Below are 16,966 nucleotides of genomic sequence, written 5' to 3' on the forward strand. Positions count from 1 at the left end.
CTGCCCTGTGACCTCCCACAACCCTTCTTGCCCTGGTGGCTGTAGGCACACCCAGGCTGTTGCCCAGAGAGCTCAGCTGTAACTTGAGTCTCACCCAGCCTGGGGGTGATGGGGCGGGTGGGCAGGTGACAGCCAGGGCAGGGACATTTGCCCAGACACTGGTGCGTGGCAGCCTGGCAACCTGTGTGGCCCTGAGGAGATTGGGGGCTTAGGCAGCGTGTTCCAGAGTATTCCAGGAGGCAGTGGTCTTCACCATGGGCAACAAGCATACCGTGTTCACTCATGAGCAGCTGGAAGCGTATCAGGTAGGGGTGATGGGCTGGACCCCAGTGGGTTTGGCAGCCTTGGTTTCCTGGCCTGAGAAATGCAGACGGCATCCCTTTGTCCCTGGTGTGCAGTCAGCCAGCGATCCTGGCGCCACTCTGTGTGTGGCAGCAGGCAGCAATGGGCTTGGGGTTGTGGGAGAGGAAGGAGGTCCCCCCTTCCCAACCAGGCAGGGTCTGGACCAAGCCAAAATCTCTCTCGGCAGGACTGCACCTTCTTCACGAGGAAGGAAATCATGAGGTCAGTCTGGGGAGGAAGCAAGGGAAGACCTGGAAACTGTCTGTATGTTGCTGGATTTGCAATTTGACGGCACTCAATGCTTCACAGGGGTTTGAGTGATAATGAGATCGCATGCATGGTCAGTGGATGGACGCCGAGGGGGAAGACTGGGAACTCGCATCTGGCCACATTGTCCTGCCTTGAGGCTGACGAGCTTGGGCTTTCTCCCAAGGGCGGCAGGGAGCCGTAGAGAGTGTGTGAGCTGGGGAGAGGCAGATCCTCCTGAGGCGAGCCTTGAAGAGGCTGGGAACCAGGGGCAGCCCTGGGCTGTGGGGTCGGCATTAAGGCTGGATCTGGGGAGAAGGCCTGAGGCGGCTGCATGTCCCTGGTGTGAGCCAGATGGGCATGGGTGGCTATTCCACCTCATCACTCGGCCCATGGAGTGATTGTCCAGAGGCCTTGACCCATGAACTTGGAGCTGTGAAACCCAAGCTGGCTGGGGTTTGGCTTCAGAGTAATCGAGGCCAAGGCCCCAGTTGTGTGGGCACGGGACATCCATTATTGATGGGCACACCTTTCACCAGTGAGCCCCATTGTCGGAGTGAGGACAGCTTGCAGGGTCACCTTGGCCATCATAATTGGATTACTGATGGGGAAACTTGAGGCTCGGACAGGGGATGGTGACCCCAGGCCCCTGGGTAGATGGGCAGAGCCCCAAGGAGTTTGAGGGCTAACATTCTGCCTGTCTCAAGCTTCTTGTTAGACAGACCTACCAAGGGGAAGAGAAGGGGGACTTGCTCAAGGTCATACAGAAACCCAAACCCAAACCCAGGCTATTCTCCGAGGGGACCCAGGACTGAAGTTCCAGATACCCCCTCCTCAAGTTCCTAGCCATCATGTGATCCAGGGGCTCCTGTCTCCCTCAGAGACAGTCCCTGGCAACTTGGGGACCTCTGACCCATCAAGGATGGGCTCCATAAGGCTGCTGCTCAGCAGGCCCCAAGGACAGTATGGCATCACCAGGTGAGGGCACTGGAGTGGAGAGCTGGCCTCGCAATCTAGGTATTGGATATGGCCTTTGGTGTTTTGCAAAATGCCTTTCATTAACCCTTTCAAATATTAGCCTTTTGTCTTTGCTCCGGGGACCCTTGAGGGGACCCTGTCCCACATGATAGAGGGAGAGATGAGGGTCTTTAGAGGCAGGGTCTTGACAACAGCCTGATGATAGCCAGAGATTCATAGATTGGCTCAGATTCTCTGAATTCTCATGTTGAATGACCTTACCTTAAGCATTCTCTTTTCTGCCAACCCTATCTGCCTGGTAAGATTCGACTCATGTTTCAAAGCCGGGCACCAATGCCCCCTCCTCCAGGAAATCCTTCTTTCTCCCTGGCTTGCTTCCCCCAGTCTAATTCCTCCTTTCTCTGAGGCTGTCTACCTTGGTCCTGTCTCCAGGGGGATAAATGTGCCTGGGTCTGGCTCTGTGTGCATGAGGGTTGGGCCCAGAGCCGATGGCTCTTGGGGACCCAGCATCCTTCAGAGTAGAGTGAGCAGGTGTGAGAGTGAGAGAGGAGGCAAGCCCACCCCCCGTCTCCCAGTCTTTCTCATTGTTTCCCTCCCACACCAGGCTCTACTATCGCTATCAGGACCTGGCCCCCCAGCTTGTCCCTCTCGACTATACCAGCTGCCCTGATGTGAAGGTGCCCTACGAGCTCATTGGCACCATGCCTGAGCTGAAGGTATGCCCAGACTGTGGGGCAGGGAGGGAAAAAAACAGTAGAGATAGCCCTTGTTGCATTCCTGTGAGGTGGGTGCTGCAATTAGTCTCATTTTACAGATGAAGAAACTGAGGTCCAGAGAGGTTAAACTGCTTATTCATAGGCACAGTTAGGACATGACAGAGACAGGATTCAAACCCTGGTTTGTTGGGAAGATGAGACAGGACAATGCAGGTAAAGGGCTCAGTACAGGGTCTGTGGCATGGCAAGTCCTCATGGAACATTAGTTCTTTACATAATAGTAGCTATTAAATGCAGGTTCTTCTCAACTGGATGCTTGACACATAGTTTGTGACTCTGGAGAGGACTTGTGGGGTGAGTGACTGTGAGTAGAGATTATTTTATTACAAGGGACAGAAACCTCATTCAAGAGAGACAGAATGGGTTGGATCAACGTGAACAACAAAATGCAAGGATTGGGCCAGCATCAGGTACAACTGGAACCAGGGTCTCTGAGGATGTGTGTGGGAATCTTCCTCCATCTTTCAGCTTCTCCAGGGAAGAGGCAGCCTGTCCTCTTGCGGTGGTGAAGGGAAACCCCCAACTGCCCCAGATTTCCTCCCATCAGCTCTGCAGCAAGCAAAAATAGGTCTCTCCACCCCAGCTTTTCAGAAACTGTCTCAGGGCAGCCTCTGATTGGCCAGTTTGAGTTACATGCCCATCCTGGAGGCACTCACGGTTGCTAGGTGAATGGAAATCTCTGATTGGCCTCACCTGGGTCATGGGACTGCCTCTCGAGCTGAAAGTGGGATCAACACCACCCAGATCACAGGAGAGGGGAGTAAAGTTGCCTAAAGTCCTCTCCAGGGACCTTGAGAGAGAGGGAGTCTTGGTGGGGGGTATTTGGAGGTTCCTAGGAATGTGGGTGCTGACAGTGAGACCATGTGGAGCCCTTCTCCTGCCCCAGACCCTAGTTGGGGCTGGCCTCCCTGCTTCCTGTCTCTAGGACAATCCCTTCCGTCAGAGGATTGCCCAGGTCTTCTCGGAGGACGGGGATGGTCACATGACCTTGGACAACTTCCTGGACATGTTTTCTGTGATGAGCGAAATGGCTCCCCGCGACCTCAAAGCCTACTACGCTTTTAAAATTTATGGTGCGTGTAGGGCCCCGGAGGTGGGGGAAGTGGGAATAAGACCAGGTCTTGGGCCAGGGGCTGCTCTGCCATCACAAATGTCTCTCCAAGGGCTCAGAGGCCCTGCGTGGCCCTGCCCTTCACCCCACGCTGGTACCTCCCCTCCTCATCCCATTCCAGCCACACTGGCCTGGCTGTTTACCCAACACGTCAAACTCTTTCTGCCTCCGGGCCTTTGCCTCTGCTGTGCCCTTTGTCTAGGATATCTTTCCCCTGGATCCTTCTCACCTTGAAATTTAGGTCAAAACTAGCCCTTTCCCTTTCCCCCCGATTCACTCTCCCTGCCACATCCTAGCATGGAGGTCCTGGGGAATTGAACCCAGGACCTCCTGCATGCTAAGCAGGTACTCTACCACTGAGCTATACCCTCCCGCCCAGATCTGCTCACTTCTTACCAATTTTCTCTCTGAGGAGACCCAAGGGCAATGACATCGTCTGTTTTGGTCACTACTGTCTTAGTTCCTGGCACACAGTAGGTATTCAATGAATACTTGTCAAATGAATGAATGAGTGCATGAAAATTTATCACAGTGGCTGGCACACAGTCAGCACTGTGGAAATGAATGAAAGAGGGAATGAATGAAAAACAATTAGTACACGCCTGGCACATAGTAGGTGCTCAACAAATGCTTGTTGAGTGAATGATTTCCCAGCAGGTCCCTGCCCAATTCCAAAGCAAGATCCAGCTTTTACCCAGGGTCTTGGGTTCCCTCTGGGCCCTTGTCCCTCATGGGGACAAGATGCGCCCACGACTGGCCCAGCCTGCCTGCCACCTGCTGTCCCCTTCCCCTATGTCCCCATCCATTCCATGCCACAGACTTTAACAATGATGACTACATCTGCGCTTGGGACCTGGAGCAGACGGTGACCAAGCTGACGCGGGGGGAGCTGAATGCTGAGGAGGTCAGCCTGGTGTGTGAGAAGGTGCTGGATGAGGCCGATGGGGACCACGACGGGCGGCTGTCCCTGGAAGACTTCCAGAACATGATCCTTCGGGCACCAGACTTCCTCAGGTGACACTCCTTGCCACCCTACACAATCCTTTTCCACGTGTATGAGAGGGGCTCTTATGGAACAGGTTCACAGACTCCGTTTGGGAAATTTCCTCTGTTCATTCATTTGTGACCTTGGGGAACTCTCCTGCCCTCCCTGGTCTCAGTCCCTGCATCTTTAAAATGGGGATAGAGACCTTGTGGACACCTCCTGTGGGTGGACACAGCTCTTTGGGTGAGCGGAACATGGTTGGACTTCAGCCTTGTCTTGCTTGAACATTTTGCGGTGAACAGACCGTACAACTGTACTTGGCAGCCCTGGGGAGAATCAGAGCCCATGCTGTAAGGCAGATAGCAAGGGTTCAATGAGTTGATACAGGGGGCGCCTTGCTACCTGCTTTTGTACCTCCCATGAGCTAAGAATGGCTTTTACATTTTTAATTGGTTGGGGGGAAAATCAAGTAAAAATCATACTCCACAACACACGAAAGTGATATGAAATTCAGTTTCCATGTCCATCAATAGTTTTATTGGCATACAGCCACGCCCATTTGTGTACATATTGTCTACGGCTGCTTTTGAGCTTTGAGGCAGAGTTGAGTCATTGGGCAAAGTTGGAAATATCAACTATATGGCCCTTTACAGAAAAAAATTCACTGACCTCTGAGTTAGTACATGGGAAGAATTTAGAGCAGTGCCTGGCACACAGTAGGTGCTCAATAACTGTGTGTGTAATAACCATAGCTGTTGTAGTTATTACCATTGGTGGTGTCCTTGCCTGCAAAGGGCCTCCTTCCTCTAACCTGGGATAAGTAAGGCTGGTCTCTTGACATAGAGACACGAATAATGACATCAGGACAAATCTCTTGCCACTAACTGAGCATCCTCTGTGTGTCCTGCCCTGCACATTTGTCCCCTTAGCCCTCACATTACCGCCCTTTGAAGGAGAGACAGCTATTATCCCCATTTTACAGAGGAGTAACTGAGGCCCAGAGACAGGGAGCCAGTCAGCGTCTAAGACAGAGCCAGGATGCAAACTCCAGTCCAAAGTAATATGCTCTCCAAAACAGAAAGACATTTCATACAATATCACTTATGTGTGGAATCTAAAAAAAAGGGCACAAATGAACTTATTTACAAAACAGAAACAGACTCACAGACATAGATAAGAAACATGGTTACCTGGGGCAAGGGGGTGGGAAGGGGTAGATTGGGAGTTTGAAATGTGCAGATACTAACTACTGTATATAACATAGATACACAACAAGTTTCCACTGTACAGCACAGGGAACTATACTCAATATCCTGTAGTAATACATGATGAAAAAGAATATAAAAAGGAATTTATGTATATGTATGACTGAAACATGATGCTGTACAGCAGAAATTGACACATTGTAAACTGCCTAGACTTCAATTGGAAAAAAAAAGCAAAAAAAGAAAAAAATTGATGTCATCTCAACCCCCGTGGGGGTCAGGAGGGCCACGACCTAGGGTTTTTTGAGGGGGTCCATCTCCCGCTCCCGTGGCTCCCTGCCGGCCTCGGGAGGTGGTGGGAGTGTTGGGGAGGAGGAAGAGGGAAGGTTACCCACTGCCCGATGACAGACTCCTCTCCTCTTTGCACACAGCACATTCCACATCCGCATCTGAGGGTACCGCGGAGGAGGAGCCGGGCCGGAGGAAGGTGGGGTGATCCCTCATCCCCCTGTGGAATCTGATCTCCCTGGGCTTTGGGAATAAACACACATCACTGAGTCACAGCTGCTCAGAAAACAGGTTTGTCACCTTAAACCTGGCAAATGAGAGGGAGGCGGCCTAGGATCTCTCCTTCCTCTGTCACTGGGTGATCTTGGTGTGGCTGCACCCTCTCTGGGACATGAACTCCCCATTTGTTCTGGGAAAGGGCTGAATTCTAGATGGCTCTCCACTCTGGGGGCTGGAAGTGCCTCACTGTGGGTCTTGGTGGGCAGAGATGAGGTGTGGAGATCAAGCCATGCTGTCCCACCCCAGGCCTTCCCTATCCCCGGTGGCTCAAGTCTCCTTTTTTCCCCTCAATCCCTGAATCCCTCGAGGGGACTAAAGCTTCATCTCCTCGTTGATTCAGTAGAACTGCCAGAGGAGGCCTCTGAGCGATGTGTGTGATGGGCATGTCATTCACCGAGGCTGGCACCACACTTTACAGTTTATGAAGCACCTGCTGGTCAGCCATCACATTGGCTCCTGTAACATTCCAGTAGGGTTGGCTGAGGAGCACTCACACTTCATTCAGAGGCAACAGAGTGACTTGCCCAAGGTCACACTTGCGAAGTCATCTGCAGAGGCAGACTTGAACCCAGGCCCACCACACTTCAGATCCCAGACCTCTACACTTTGCAGGTTTGGGAAGCCCCATACTCACTTCATTCATCCTTGGGGCCCAGACTAGAGCCCCAATCCATCCAAGGAGTGGTCATTCCTGCCACCAAGATCAGCCCCCAAGGATCATTCCAGATACCTCTACTGTATGTCATTTCAAGGGTGCCCACTCCAATCCTGACCCCCATTTACTAAGCACCTATTGTACGCCAAGGGCCGAGGTTTTATACACATTCTGCTGGTTCATCCTGAGAAAGAGGAACTGCCCTTCTCCTCATTTTCCAGATGAGGAAACAAGCCTAGAGAGGTTTAGTGACTTGCCAATGGTCACACAGCCCCACAATTCAAGATTCCGTCCAGAGGCCACCCCCAACCACAGTCCTGCACTGCCTCTTCCTTTTTAGAAGAGATCCGGTGTGTTCAGGATGGTATGGCCATAGATGGCTTCTCCCTTTCTAAAGGAAAGGGCCTCATACGCTTCTTCTAAAGCTGCCGTTGATGTCAGGAGTGCTTACTGTGTGCCAAGTCCTCTGCAAGCCTCAGCTCCTTCATTTGCACAAGAACCCCAGGAAGAAGGCATGAACAGCCCTGTTTACAGACAAGGACACACTCAAGAGTTGAGTCCTGGTGCAGGGGGTGTGGGGAAAGGGCTCAAAGTGACCGGGCTTCAAATCCTGGTGCTGACACACCAGCCATGTGACCTTGGCCATGCCTCTCCTCCTCTCAGAACCTCGGTCTCTTCTTTAAAATGTGCAGAATGAGCCTACCTTATGGACCTGCTCAGGGGTGTAAAATAATGAATGTGGAGAGACTGGTGTGGGGGCCTGGCACACAACAGGTGTCCCAGATTCCACTGCTGTAACATTATTATTATTCCTTAAATGACCAGGTCACCCCACTGGCAACTGCAGGACCAGACCCAGGCAATGTCTTTATTATAGTTCTCAGGATCCTGATGGCTAGTGGGTAGTGGCCGAGAGCAAGAGGTCGGGCGTCAGCAGCCCCCCGCAGCGAGGGTCCCAGAACCAGGGTGAATCTCTCCCCTAGCAGTAACCAGGGGCGAAGGGTGGTGGTGTGTGGTACTCCTCGGGGAGCCAGTCATCCCGTGGTTCTTTCAAGTCTCTTGGCTCTGGTTTGGACGCCTGTGAGGACAGGGCTCTCACTATTGCCCGGCGCCAACCCCTGACCCTTGGGGTCACCTCGTTCCAGCTGGCCGACCTCAAGGCCTTCCTTGAGGGGTCATCTTTGTTTCTTGAAGCCTGGGGCTGTGAGGGGCTTTGGAAGGATGTGGCCACAAAGGGGTCCATGTAGAAGTTATCTTTCCAGGCTGAGTCACCTGCCCCAGCTCCTGAGCCGTGGGTCACCCCCGCTGGCCTGGTGTCCTGGAGTGATGAGGAGCGCACAGCCACCAGGTGGGATTTCAGCTGCTGCTGGACCTTCTTGCCTGTCTGGGGGAGCATCTTGAGGTTCTTCCAGAGTTTCTGGCAGGTCTCCTCAAGAGGGGATTTTTGGGGGCAGGAGGAAGCAGCTTCCTCCATGGATGCCCCATCCAGCTCTGCCGTCGGCTTCCTTTCCTTTGGCTGATGAAGCAGGACTGGCTTTGCAGAGGCCTGAAACCAAGAGCAGGTGAGACCTGTGGCCACCCTGCCTGCCAAAGCTCTGAATCTGCCCCCCAAATTGGGACTTGGGTCCCACCTAGACACCCTGGGGCCAAGAAAGTCCCCATGAAACCCCAAACCTGATCTCACACGCCATCCTCCCCCTTCAATAAATGGCTCCAGTGTCTGCCCCAGTGGTCACCTAACTTTTCCCATAAAGGTTCAGAGAGCAAATGTTTTCAGCTTTGCAGGTCATACAGTTTCTGTCTCATTACTCAGCTCTGTGGTTGTGGGAGCAGAAGCAGCCAGAGATTATATGTTAACGAGCCAGTGTGCCTGTGTCCCAAGAAAACTTTATGGACACGAAATGTGAATTTCATCTGATTTTCATGGGTCATGAAACACTGTTTTTCTTTTGATTTTTTTTTTCAACCATTCCAAAACATAAAAGCCATGCTTAGCTGGCAGCCCATATGGAAATAGGCAACAGGCCGATGTGGCCCCTTGGGTGATAGTTTGCCAGCCCCATATCTACCCGGTTTTTCAGGCCAAAGACTTAGGTGTCATTTGTGGCAGATGCTGTCAATGCCCCAGCCATACCCCTTTGCCCTGAGCATTTCAGTGCTCCCAGCTCCACTCCCAAACGCCAGCAGCAGGGACTCTGTCTGGGGGACTTCTCTGGCCACGTGGCAGATCTGAGGTACCAGAGAATGAAAATCTCCCAGGGGCAGTGCTTGACCAATGACTGATGGAAGGTGGAGGATCAGTACCCCAGCCTTGTGCCCCTCAAGTGGGATAACTGAAGTGCAGGTTCCACGCAGAGTCCACAGGCATAATCTGCTCACTAACACACCCTCCCTTGGCTGCCCTCTCTCCTAATCCACTTTCCCTCCCCAAAGCAGCCCCTCCTGGGATTGCTTTCCAAATAATGGAGGATGGGGCACTCAAGCCATGACAATGACCCTCTTCCCCTCACTCTCCATTTTCAAGGCATCAGCAAGCTCCACCCTCAGGGCTTCCTTTCCAGTCTCTCCCACCTGTCCCTGCCTCCTTCCTGCCCCCCCGACAGCCCCTTCTGCAGCTGGCAGCCACACGGAACATTTAACACCATCAATCCAGTTAAGCTCAAGCTCTCTCACAGCACACCTGGAACAGATCCCAGCTCTTCCCCCTGGCCCCGAGACCCTGCATGATTGGCCCCTGCTAACCCTGGATGGCCCTTTTGCTCATGCCACTCCATCCACACATTGGCTTTTGCTGTTCTGTTTTTCACACTGAATCTCAGGGCCTTTGCATGTGCTCTGCCCGCTGTCTGGGATGCTCTCTCTGCATCTCTGTGTGGCTGGCTCCTCCTCATCCCGCCTGTCCCAGCTCTATGCCACCTACTTCAGGAGGTCTTCCCTGACTGTTCCTCTCACTCCCCTACCAGCAAACTCACTGATGTCCATCAGACCAGCCCCTGTTTCATTTCCACTACTGTCAAAACTTCTCTGCCATGCAGGGGGCCTGAAGGGCACACAGGCCTCGACCTCAGGGCATCTGGAGGTCCAATCATTCCCTGAAAAGCTGGGGTTTGTTCATTTATTCATTCATCTACTCCACAGATTCATTAGTTGAACACCTTTGATGTGCCAGGTCCTCTCTGAGGTATGGGAAGAGCAGAGGTGAACCAGCTAGACAGATTCCCAGGCCTCCCAGGGCTCCCAGTCTGATGGGGGAGGCAGGTAGGAAACATGAAAACCCATAAGTAAACAAGACATTTCACATTTTGAGGAATTCTCTGCTGCAAATAAACAGGATGATGTGAGAGAGAAGGCAGGGGGCAACTGAGTCTGGAGACTGGGGAGGGAGACAGCTGAAGAACTGACGGAAGAAGACAGGCATGGGAAATCTGGGGGCAGAGCACACAGCACATGCACAAGCCTTGAGGCTGGCTCAGCATGTCTGAACGACAGAAGGGTTGGCAAAGGGGCTGGACTCGGCTGGCGGTGGGTAGGAGGAGCTGAGGTTGGAGCTGGGATTTCAATCACAGTGCCTCAGGAAATCACTGGAAGGTTTTCAGCTTGGAGCTACAGAATCTAATCCTGATTCTAGAAAGTCTCTTCTGGCAGCTGTTGGCCATCTCTGCTCCTGCATCGCCTCCCTCCCCCCACCCCCTTCCAGATTGGAGGTGCCAGCTTTCTGTCACATACCTCTTCAGGTGCGGCCACTGGATGGGAGGAGGAATTCAGATGTTTGCTGGGGCTGTGGGTGGAGCTGCCGGCTTCCTCAGCCAATGCAATGGAGTAAAGGAAGAGTTCCTCATAATCTACGTATGCAGGATCCTTCTGCGGGCAGAGGGGGAACCTGCAGCTCAGTCCCAAGGAGGGGGAGGGATTGGGTCTAGGGTTCCAGCTCCCATAAGTCGGGGCTCAGAGGTGCTCCACCTACACACCTTGTAAAGAGGCATGCCCTCCCACAGCAGCTACGGAGAGCTGGGCCCCGCCACTGGGCCTTATGGAAATATGCCCCTCCCATAGCAGCTTTTGGGGGCTAGACCCCGCCCACTGGGCCTAATTAGGAAATATGCTGCACTCCCAGCCGCTTGGCTTCTCTGGGGGCTAGGCCACGCCCACCAATCCTTAAGGAGATATGCCCTTCCCACGGCAGCTGCTGAGGGCAAGGCCCTGCTCTGTGGGCCTTTACGGAAATGTACAATTCCCATAGGTCAGCCAAGGTTAGACTGGCACATATGAAAAAAAATCAGGCGGGGACCAAAGACCAGGAGGGCCGGGCCACAGGGGAAGGGGACAACAAGAGTGACAGAATCACAAGAGGCTGAGGGGGGCATGTGGGAGCAGAAGAGTCTAGGGCACTTGGACCTTGGGAGGACAGCTGTGGCCCTTGTGGGTCCCAACCCTCACCTGCCCGCAAGGCTGCGTCAGCAGATCCCCGTGCGGCTGCATCGGCCGCTGCTGGTAGAAGGTGACCAAAGCGTCTAGAGAGGCGTGGGCTCTCGCCTCCCCAGGGATCATGAAGCTCCCATCGTCCAAAAGTTTCACCATGAAGTGGTGGCAGCAGTTTTCGGCTCTGCGGAGACACTGCTGGGGCTCAGACATCCCGTTCTGTCTCATTCCATCCCCACCCCCAAGCCCTTGAGCTCATCAGGGCTGCAGTCCAGCTGCCCAAGCTCCCTTGTAAGCTCCTCCACTCATTAGCCATGTGATGCTTGGCAGGTGACTGCACTGTGCCTTAGTTTCCCTCTTTATAACATAAGGCTACTCAGGCTGATCTCAGGAGTTCTTGTGAAGATGGAACCAGCTACTGCAGGAAAAAGCTGGCAAGAGGTGCCTGGCAAGGGGTAAATGATTGATAGAAATGATAACAGTGAAAATTGGAGTCAGGTCCCAGCCTAAGACTGTGTGCCTGGCACACAGCAGATACTCAATAAATGCTCCATTATTAATGAGTGGATGCATTTATGAATGGCCCATGATATGCTTCCTAAATCTCATTTAATCCTTACATCAAGACTTTTAATTTTAGCATTCCGCTGTTAGAGGTGAGGACTTTAGGGGAGGCACAGAAAGGCTGAGCAACTTGTCCAAGATCACACAGTGTGTAAGTGGCAGAGCCGAGCCTTGGACTGTGTGACTCAGGGCCTAAGCTTTTCTCCTCTATGGGTAGCTCTGTAATCGGGCCATTTAAAAAATTCCTTTGGCCTGGAATCCTTTTGAAAAGTAGTTTGTGCTGCTGAATCCTCTGAGATGCCGATTCAGGCATTGAGATTTCAAGGAGCCGGGCTGCTCTGGTTTCCCTAACATGAGATAGTTGCTATTTAGATGGTGGGGGAGAGGGGTAGTTGCGGGGAAAGGTGGCTCCCAGCAGCCCCTGTTCTCAGACACACTGTCTCAGTTATCACCAGGCCCAGGTCTGCTGGTTACAGCCAGACCTACAGCCACTCACTCTTTAGTGAGATCTGGTCAGAGCTTCACACTGGTTACTCACTGAGAAACTGTGGTATGAAGCACCCTTTGCCCCAACTCAAGGAAGCCCTGGAGCCCTCCTGCCCCTGCCCTGGCCCCTAGCCCAGGCCTTACTTGTAAGAGAGTGTGTAGCCCACGTGGCTGTGACTGACCCTGATGAGGAAGGATCCCAGTGGCTGTGATTCCAGCAAGTTCTCGGCATCTCTGGAAGGGCACACACAGGAGAGAGATGGCTAAGGTCCAGGTGCCCAGCATACTGGTCAGTCATCCCAGTGCTGGTGCCCCCGTGAACAAACAACCTAAAACTTCTTTTTTTTCCTCTCCTGATTGTTTCAGACCTTTGGATAATCAGGGACAGGGATGTTCCCCAGAGGTGGCAGGAGGCCTCTGATGACCTTGACCATCTTCCACAACCCCTGCTCTCCTTCCCAATGCCTGGAAGGTCCCCATTAAGGCACCTTTGGTTCGCTCAAGGTGTCACAGGTAATAAAGCAGGAGCTGTTCTCAGGTACGTTTGATTTCAAGACCCAGCTCTGCTGCTCATTAGCTCTGTGACCCCTGGCAAGGGTCAGTCCCTTTCTGACCTCCAGCTTCCTTATGGGAAAAGTAAACCTTTATTCTCGGGGCCCACGTGAGGACAGATGAAACGCATGCAGTGTGAGGGTGGGAACCGCCATCTGGTAAGAACTCACAAGATGCTTACTGTTATGATTACTATTATCCCGGGATCACACGGAGTGAGGCAGCCTTCTCTGGGACAAGATGGGGACTTTGGACCCTCCAGTACAGAGCCCACTGGCCATGTGTGGTGCTGTGCACTTGAAATGGGGCTGTAGGGACTGAGATGTGCTTTTAGCAATCAATATGTGCCCGATTTTGAGGGCTTAGTGCTCGCTACTTGTCAAAATGAGAATATCTTGGATATCCTGGGTTAAATAGAAGATATGATTAAAATTAATTCCACCTGTTTTTTAAATGTCTTTTAATATAGCTACTAAACAAATTTAAAATTGCAACGAGCAGCTCACATTATATTTCTATTGACATACTCCAGAACGCAGAAACCATGCCCAATTCCTCCTCTCTGTGGCTTTCACAATGTTTTCTCAATTTCCTGTTGGAAGAATGTGGCAATAACTGTTCTTTTTGCCATTTATTTAGAGCCAGTCCCTGGGGGTGGGTGATTAGGTGGATTTGTTCATGTCCTCAGAGCTCAGTCTGACATAGCAAGTGCGCATGTTACAGCTCTGATGGATTGAGAGCAGCTGTTTGGGGCACTGTGTTAAGAAGGATTCTGAGGCTGCATCCCACCATCATAGATTGGTGAAGCTGCATCCCCACCTGGGTAAGGTTGTGGGGCGGGGGCGGGGTGGAGCTGTCAGGTCCAGTAACTTGCCCGAGGTCACAAAGTGAGTCCCTAGAGGGGGCAAGGATTCAAGCCTGGGATTCCAGAGTCTTTTCACCTACACTGTTAACAAACTTAGCTGAGCTAAGTCCAGAATTCTGCAGTGTGAACATGCCCAGGGTGGGGGCAGACAAGGAAAGAGGGTGAAGGGCAGGGTAGAAGGTGTGGGTGCATCCTTACTCTCTCGAGATAGCCCCATGGAACCACTCAGGGACCCCTCCATGGGCCAGTTGGCCCATCTGCGTCTGCACAAACCAGGCCAGTCGTGGAGGCAGTGGTGGGGGCAGCTGTCTGGCCTCTGTCATGGCTTCCAGGGGACAGGCAGTGACCTGGGGGTGGGAGGGAGGAAAGAGAGTCAAGCCTGGTCCACCTCCCACCTTTGCTCTTTTCTTGAAGCTCATGGTGCCACCTCCTTTGAGAAGTCCTCCAGGTGGCGCAGAACAATGGGATTGAAATAGGCTTCTTGAGCACCTACTATGTGCTGGCACTTAGTGCATGGTCATTCATCGACTCCTCCCCTAAATCCCCCAAGGGTTTTCCCTTTTCCTTTTATTCTTTTTATGCCATTACAAGTCAGAATGTTCCTTTTTAGAAATATCTGTATTTAAGTTTAAAAACTGAGTTTATTTAAATATTAAGTAAATAGCATTGTTCTTGGAGGGATGTAGAGATGGCAAAATGATAAGTGAGTGAATGAAATAGCAGATACCTTGTGGGTGCCATAAAGGGTTGCCATGGTTTCATTAAGCACTACAGAGACGTGGCCCCAAACAGTTGCTTCTGCCACCAGTGTCACCACGAGTGGCACATCTATAATGTACCAGGTGCATGGTTAATACACACTCATTCTCAACAGTTTTAAGCTCAGGTACCACTGGACTTTATGAGCCAATGACACAGAGCTGGAAAACAAAGAAAATAGCACCAATTTGCAAAACAGTATTAAGGCAATGAAACTCCAGCAAAAGGGTTGTGCCCTGCTGGAGTTGTCCACACAGGATCCCTTATTCTCGCTCTTAATTCCATCCCCAAACTGGAGCTTGGGTCCGTCCCCTCACTGGTCTAATTTTTCAGTATCTCAGAAGGTCTTTGTTATCAAGCTGTTTCCACAGAGAGGGGCATGCTGACCAAAACAGTCAATATTGACTGTCTCTTAACAGAGGACACACCCAACACACATGCCCTCTGGGGAAGGACCCAAAGGAATTCTGTGAAAAGTGAAATTAAATAGATCTATTAAGAAATGTTTAAGGGGGGAAGGTATAGCTCAGTGGTATGCATGAGGTCCTGGGTTCAATTCCCAGTACTTCCATTAAAAACAAACAAACAAGCAAACAAATCTAGTTAACTCCTCCCCCCACCAAAAAAAGAGAGAAATGTTTAATAAAGCAGAGTGACAAAGCAGTTAAGAACCCAATCAGAGCCAGACAGCCTGCGGTCAAACCCCAGCTCTTCCACTTAGCTTCTGTGTGATCTTGGGCAAGTCACTTAACCTCTCTGGGCCAGTAGTTTTCATCTGCAATTTGGGGATCATGATGGCAATTACCTGAGAAGGTATAGTTGGCACAGAGCTAAGCACTGTACGTATATAATAAATATTCATGAATCCAGTAGTGACCTAGCGTGAGGTAATGTTTACTGGGTTGTTCTTTTTACTACCTGGGAGAACTCCTATATAATCCTTCAAGACTCAGCAAACATATCCCTCCTCCAGGCAACTTTTGTGCCTCTTCTCCAAGACAAAGCCGTGGCACCCCTCTCTGGCCCCCTCCACATCAGCCCTAAGCACATCCTTGCTCTGCCCCAAACAGATCAAGCTCTCTCTCTGCTCCATGCCTTCGTCCATGCTGTGCCCCTGCCAGGAACGCTCTTTCCCTAATTCCAGCTCTGTTTTCTATGGTCACCTGCCAGTACCCCCAGAAAATCCCTCATGCCTCTCTGGACCCCGCCAGCCCCATCCCTCCTTCTGGCCCAGCCCGGTCCCCACATTCTGTCTTCTCAAGGCCTGAGAGGAGGCTGAGGCTCTTGGGGCCCCCGCCTCACCCAGCATGGGGGTGGGCACATAAGTAGGCACGAAGCTGACTGAGGGGGACCCCTGCTTTGGCACGTACCTGGGAGACTTCTGGGGGGCCTGAGGCCCTTATGCTGGCTGTGCCCGGCGTCTGCAGGAGCCTGGGTTTCGGTTCAGGGTCTGCACGTCAGCGGGGCGGGGCCGCTGCCCCAGATGGTTCCTGTTTCCTTAAGCAGGTGAGCCCTGGGCGGGGACTGGGACAACCCCCTTCTGCCCCCATCTGTAGTCCAATCAAGCCACTGAGCTGCATGCAGGTAGGGGGACATCCTTGCTCCACTCAGACCGTGACAAGCCTTAATTGAGCACCTATAGTATGTCAGAGCCTCAGGGGACAGAGAGGTTGACCTGAAAGCCAGGCATAGGCCCTGCCCTCCCAGCACCTATAACCGAGTGAGACGTGAAGGGGGTGCGATGTTGCTGTGTCGAAGTGGACAGCCTGCTGGGCGGGGGGGCTGGAGGTGCAAGAACCCCCAGAGGGGGCCCAGCTGATCAGGAGGAAGGGGCGCCAGGGGACAGGTTGGAGTCAACTTGATTAGGGGAAGGGAGTTTTGCAGAAAATGTGCTCTGGGGGAGGGAACAGCATGAGCAAAAGCCCCAAGGCCTCACTGTGTGCAAAGGGCTGCAGTATGACTTCCTCTGTTGAAAAAAAAATTACATTTTATGACCGCATTGACATCAAGACCCATGTAGCCCAGGCTGAATTCATTTCATATATTTAACATTATTGTAATTCGTTTTTTCCTTCTAATTAAAAAAAAAAAAAACTAAAGCATTTTGCAGGCCCCAACACACGAGCTGTGGACCCTGAATGTGGGAACCCCTGCCTAACAGATCAGCTAGCCTCAGATGTGTGCTGGCTGCCTCACCCCTCCCAGCACCCAGGCAAAACCACTTCCTCCTCCCTTTATGGGCAGAAACGGCCCAGATCCTTGTGGCTGAGCTGAAGGCCTCCCCGCAGGCCTATCGCCCTGGCCCAGCTGGTCTAGTTAGCCCCCACTGCAGGCTCAAGCTGTATGTCCCCACTGCCCCCTGCTCCAGTGGTTTTGGGGGCTTGGGGGGTGGACTTGGTCTGGAGTCTGCAGGTCAACTAGGCTCAAGCAGGAAACATGGAACCTGTGCTTCTCAC

At 52.3% G+C, this 16,966-nt stretch overlaps 2 protein-coding genes across 7 annotated transcripts; one reads left to right on the plus strand and one right to left on the minus strand.

Annotated features, from left to right (window-relative positions):
- The first annotated feature begins 254 nt into the window (after positions 1-254).
- Positions 255-6,201, plus strand: CIB3 (calcium and integrin binding family member 3). Its single transcript, XM_006174775.3, has 6 exons — positions 255-305; positions 530-564; positions 2,171-2,282; positions 3,268-3,415; positions 4,272-4,467; positions 6,075-6,201. Exons 1-6 carry the CDS (start codon positions 255-257, stop codon positions 6,094-6,096), a joined length of 564 nt encoding a protein of 187 aa, XP_006174837.1. The 3' UTR covers positions 6,097-6,201.
- Positions 5,792-16,691, minus strand: HSH2D (hematopoietic SH2 domain containing). Of its 6 annotated transcripts, none has more exons than XM_032465374.1 (7): positions 15,881-16,691; positions 14,479-14,579; positions 13,950-14,098; positions 12,479-12,568; positions 11,303-11,468; positions 10,592-10,723; positions 5,792-8,411 (listed from the first exon to the last, which is right to left on the minus strand). In XM_032465374.1, exons 2-7 carry the CDS (start codon positions 14,503-14,505, stop codon positions 7,845-7,847), a joined length of 1,131 nt encoding a protein of 376 aa, XP_032321265.1. In that variant the 5' UTR covers positions 14,506-14,579; positions 15,881-16,691; the 3' UTR covers positions 5,792-7,844. The 6 variants fall into 6 exon arrangements, with proteins under 6 accessions (XP_032321265.1, XP_032321264.1, XP_032321266.1 ...); XM_032465373.1 differs by having other exon boundaries at positions 10,592-10,726; XM_032465375.1 differs by lacking the exon at positions 14,479-14,579 and having other exon boundaries at positions 10,592-10,726; positions 12,517-12,568.
- Positions 16,692-16,966: the final 275 nt, after the last annotated feature.

Source organism: Camelus ferus, chromosome 22, assembly GCF_009834535.1.
Source record: "Camelus ferus isolate YT-003-E chromosome 22, BCGSAC_Cfer_1.0, whole genome shotgun sequence".
Lineage (NCBI taxonomy): Eukaryota > Metazoa > Chordata > Mammalia > Artiodactyla > Camelidae > Camelus > Camelus ferus.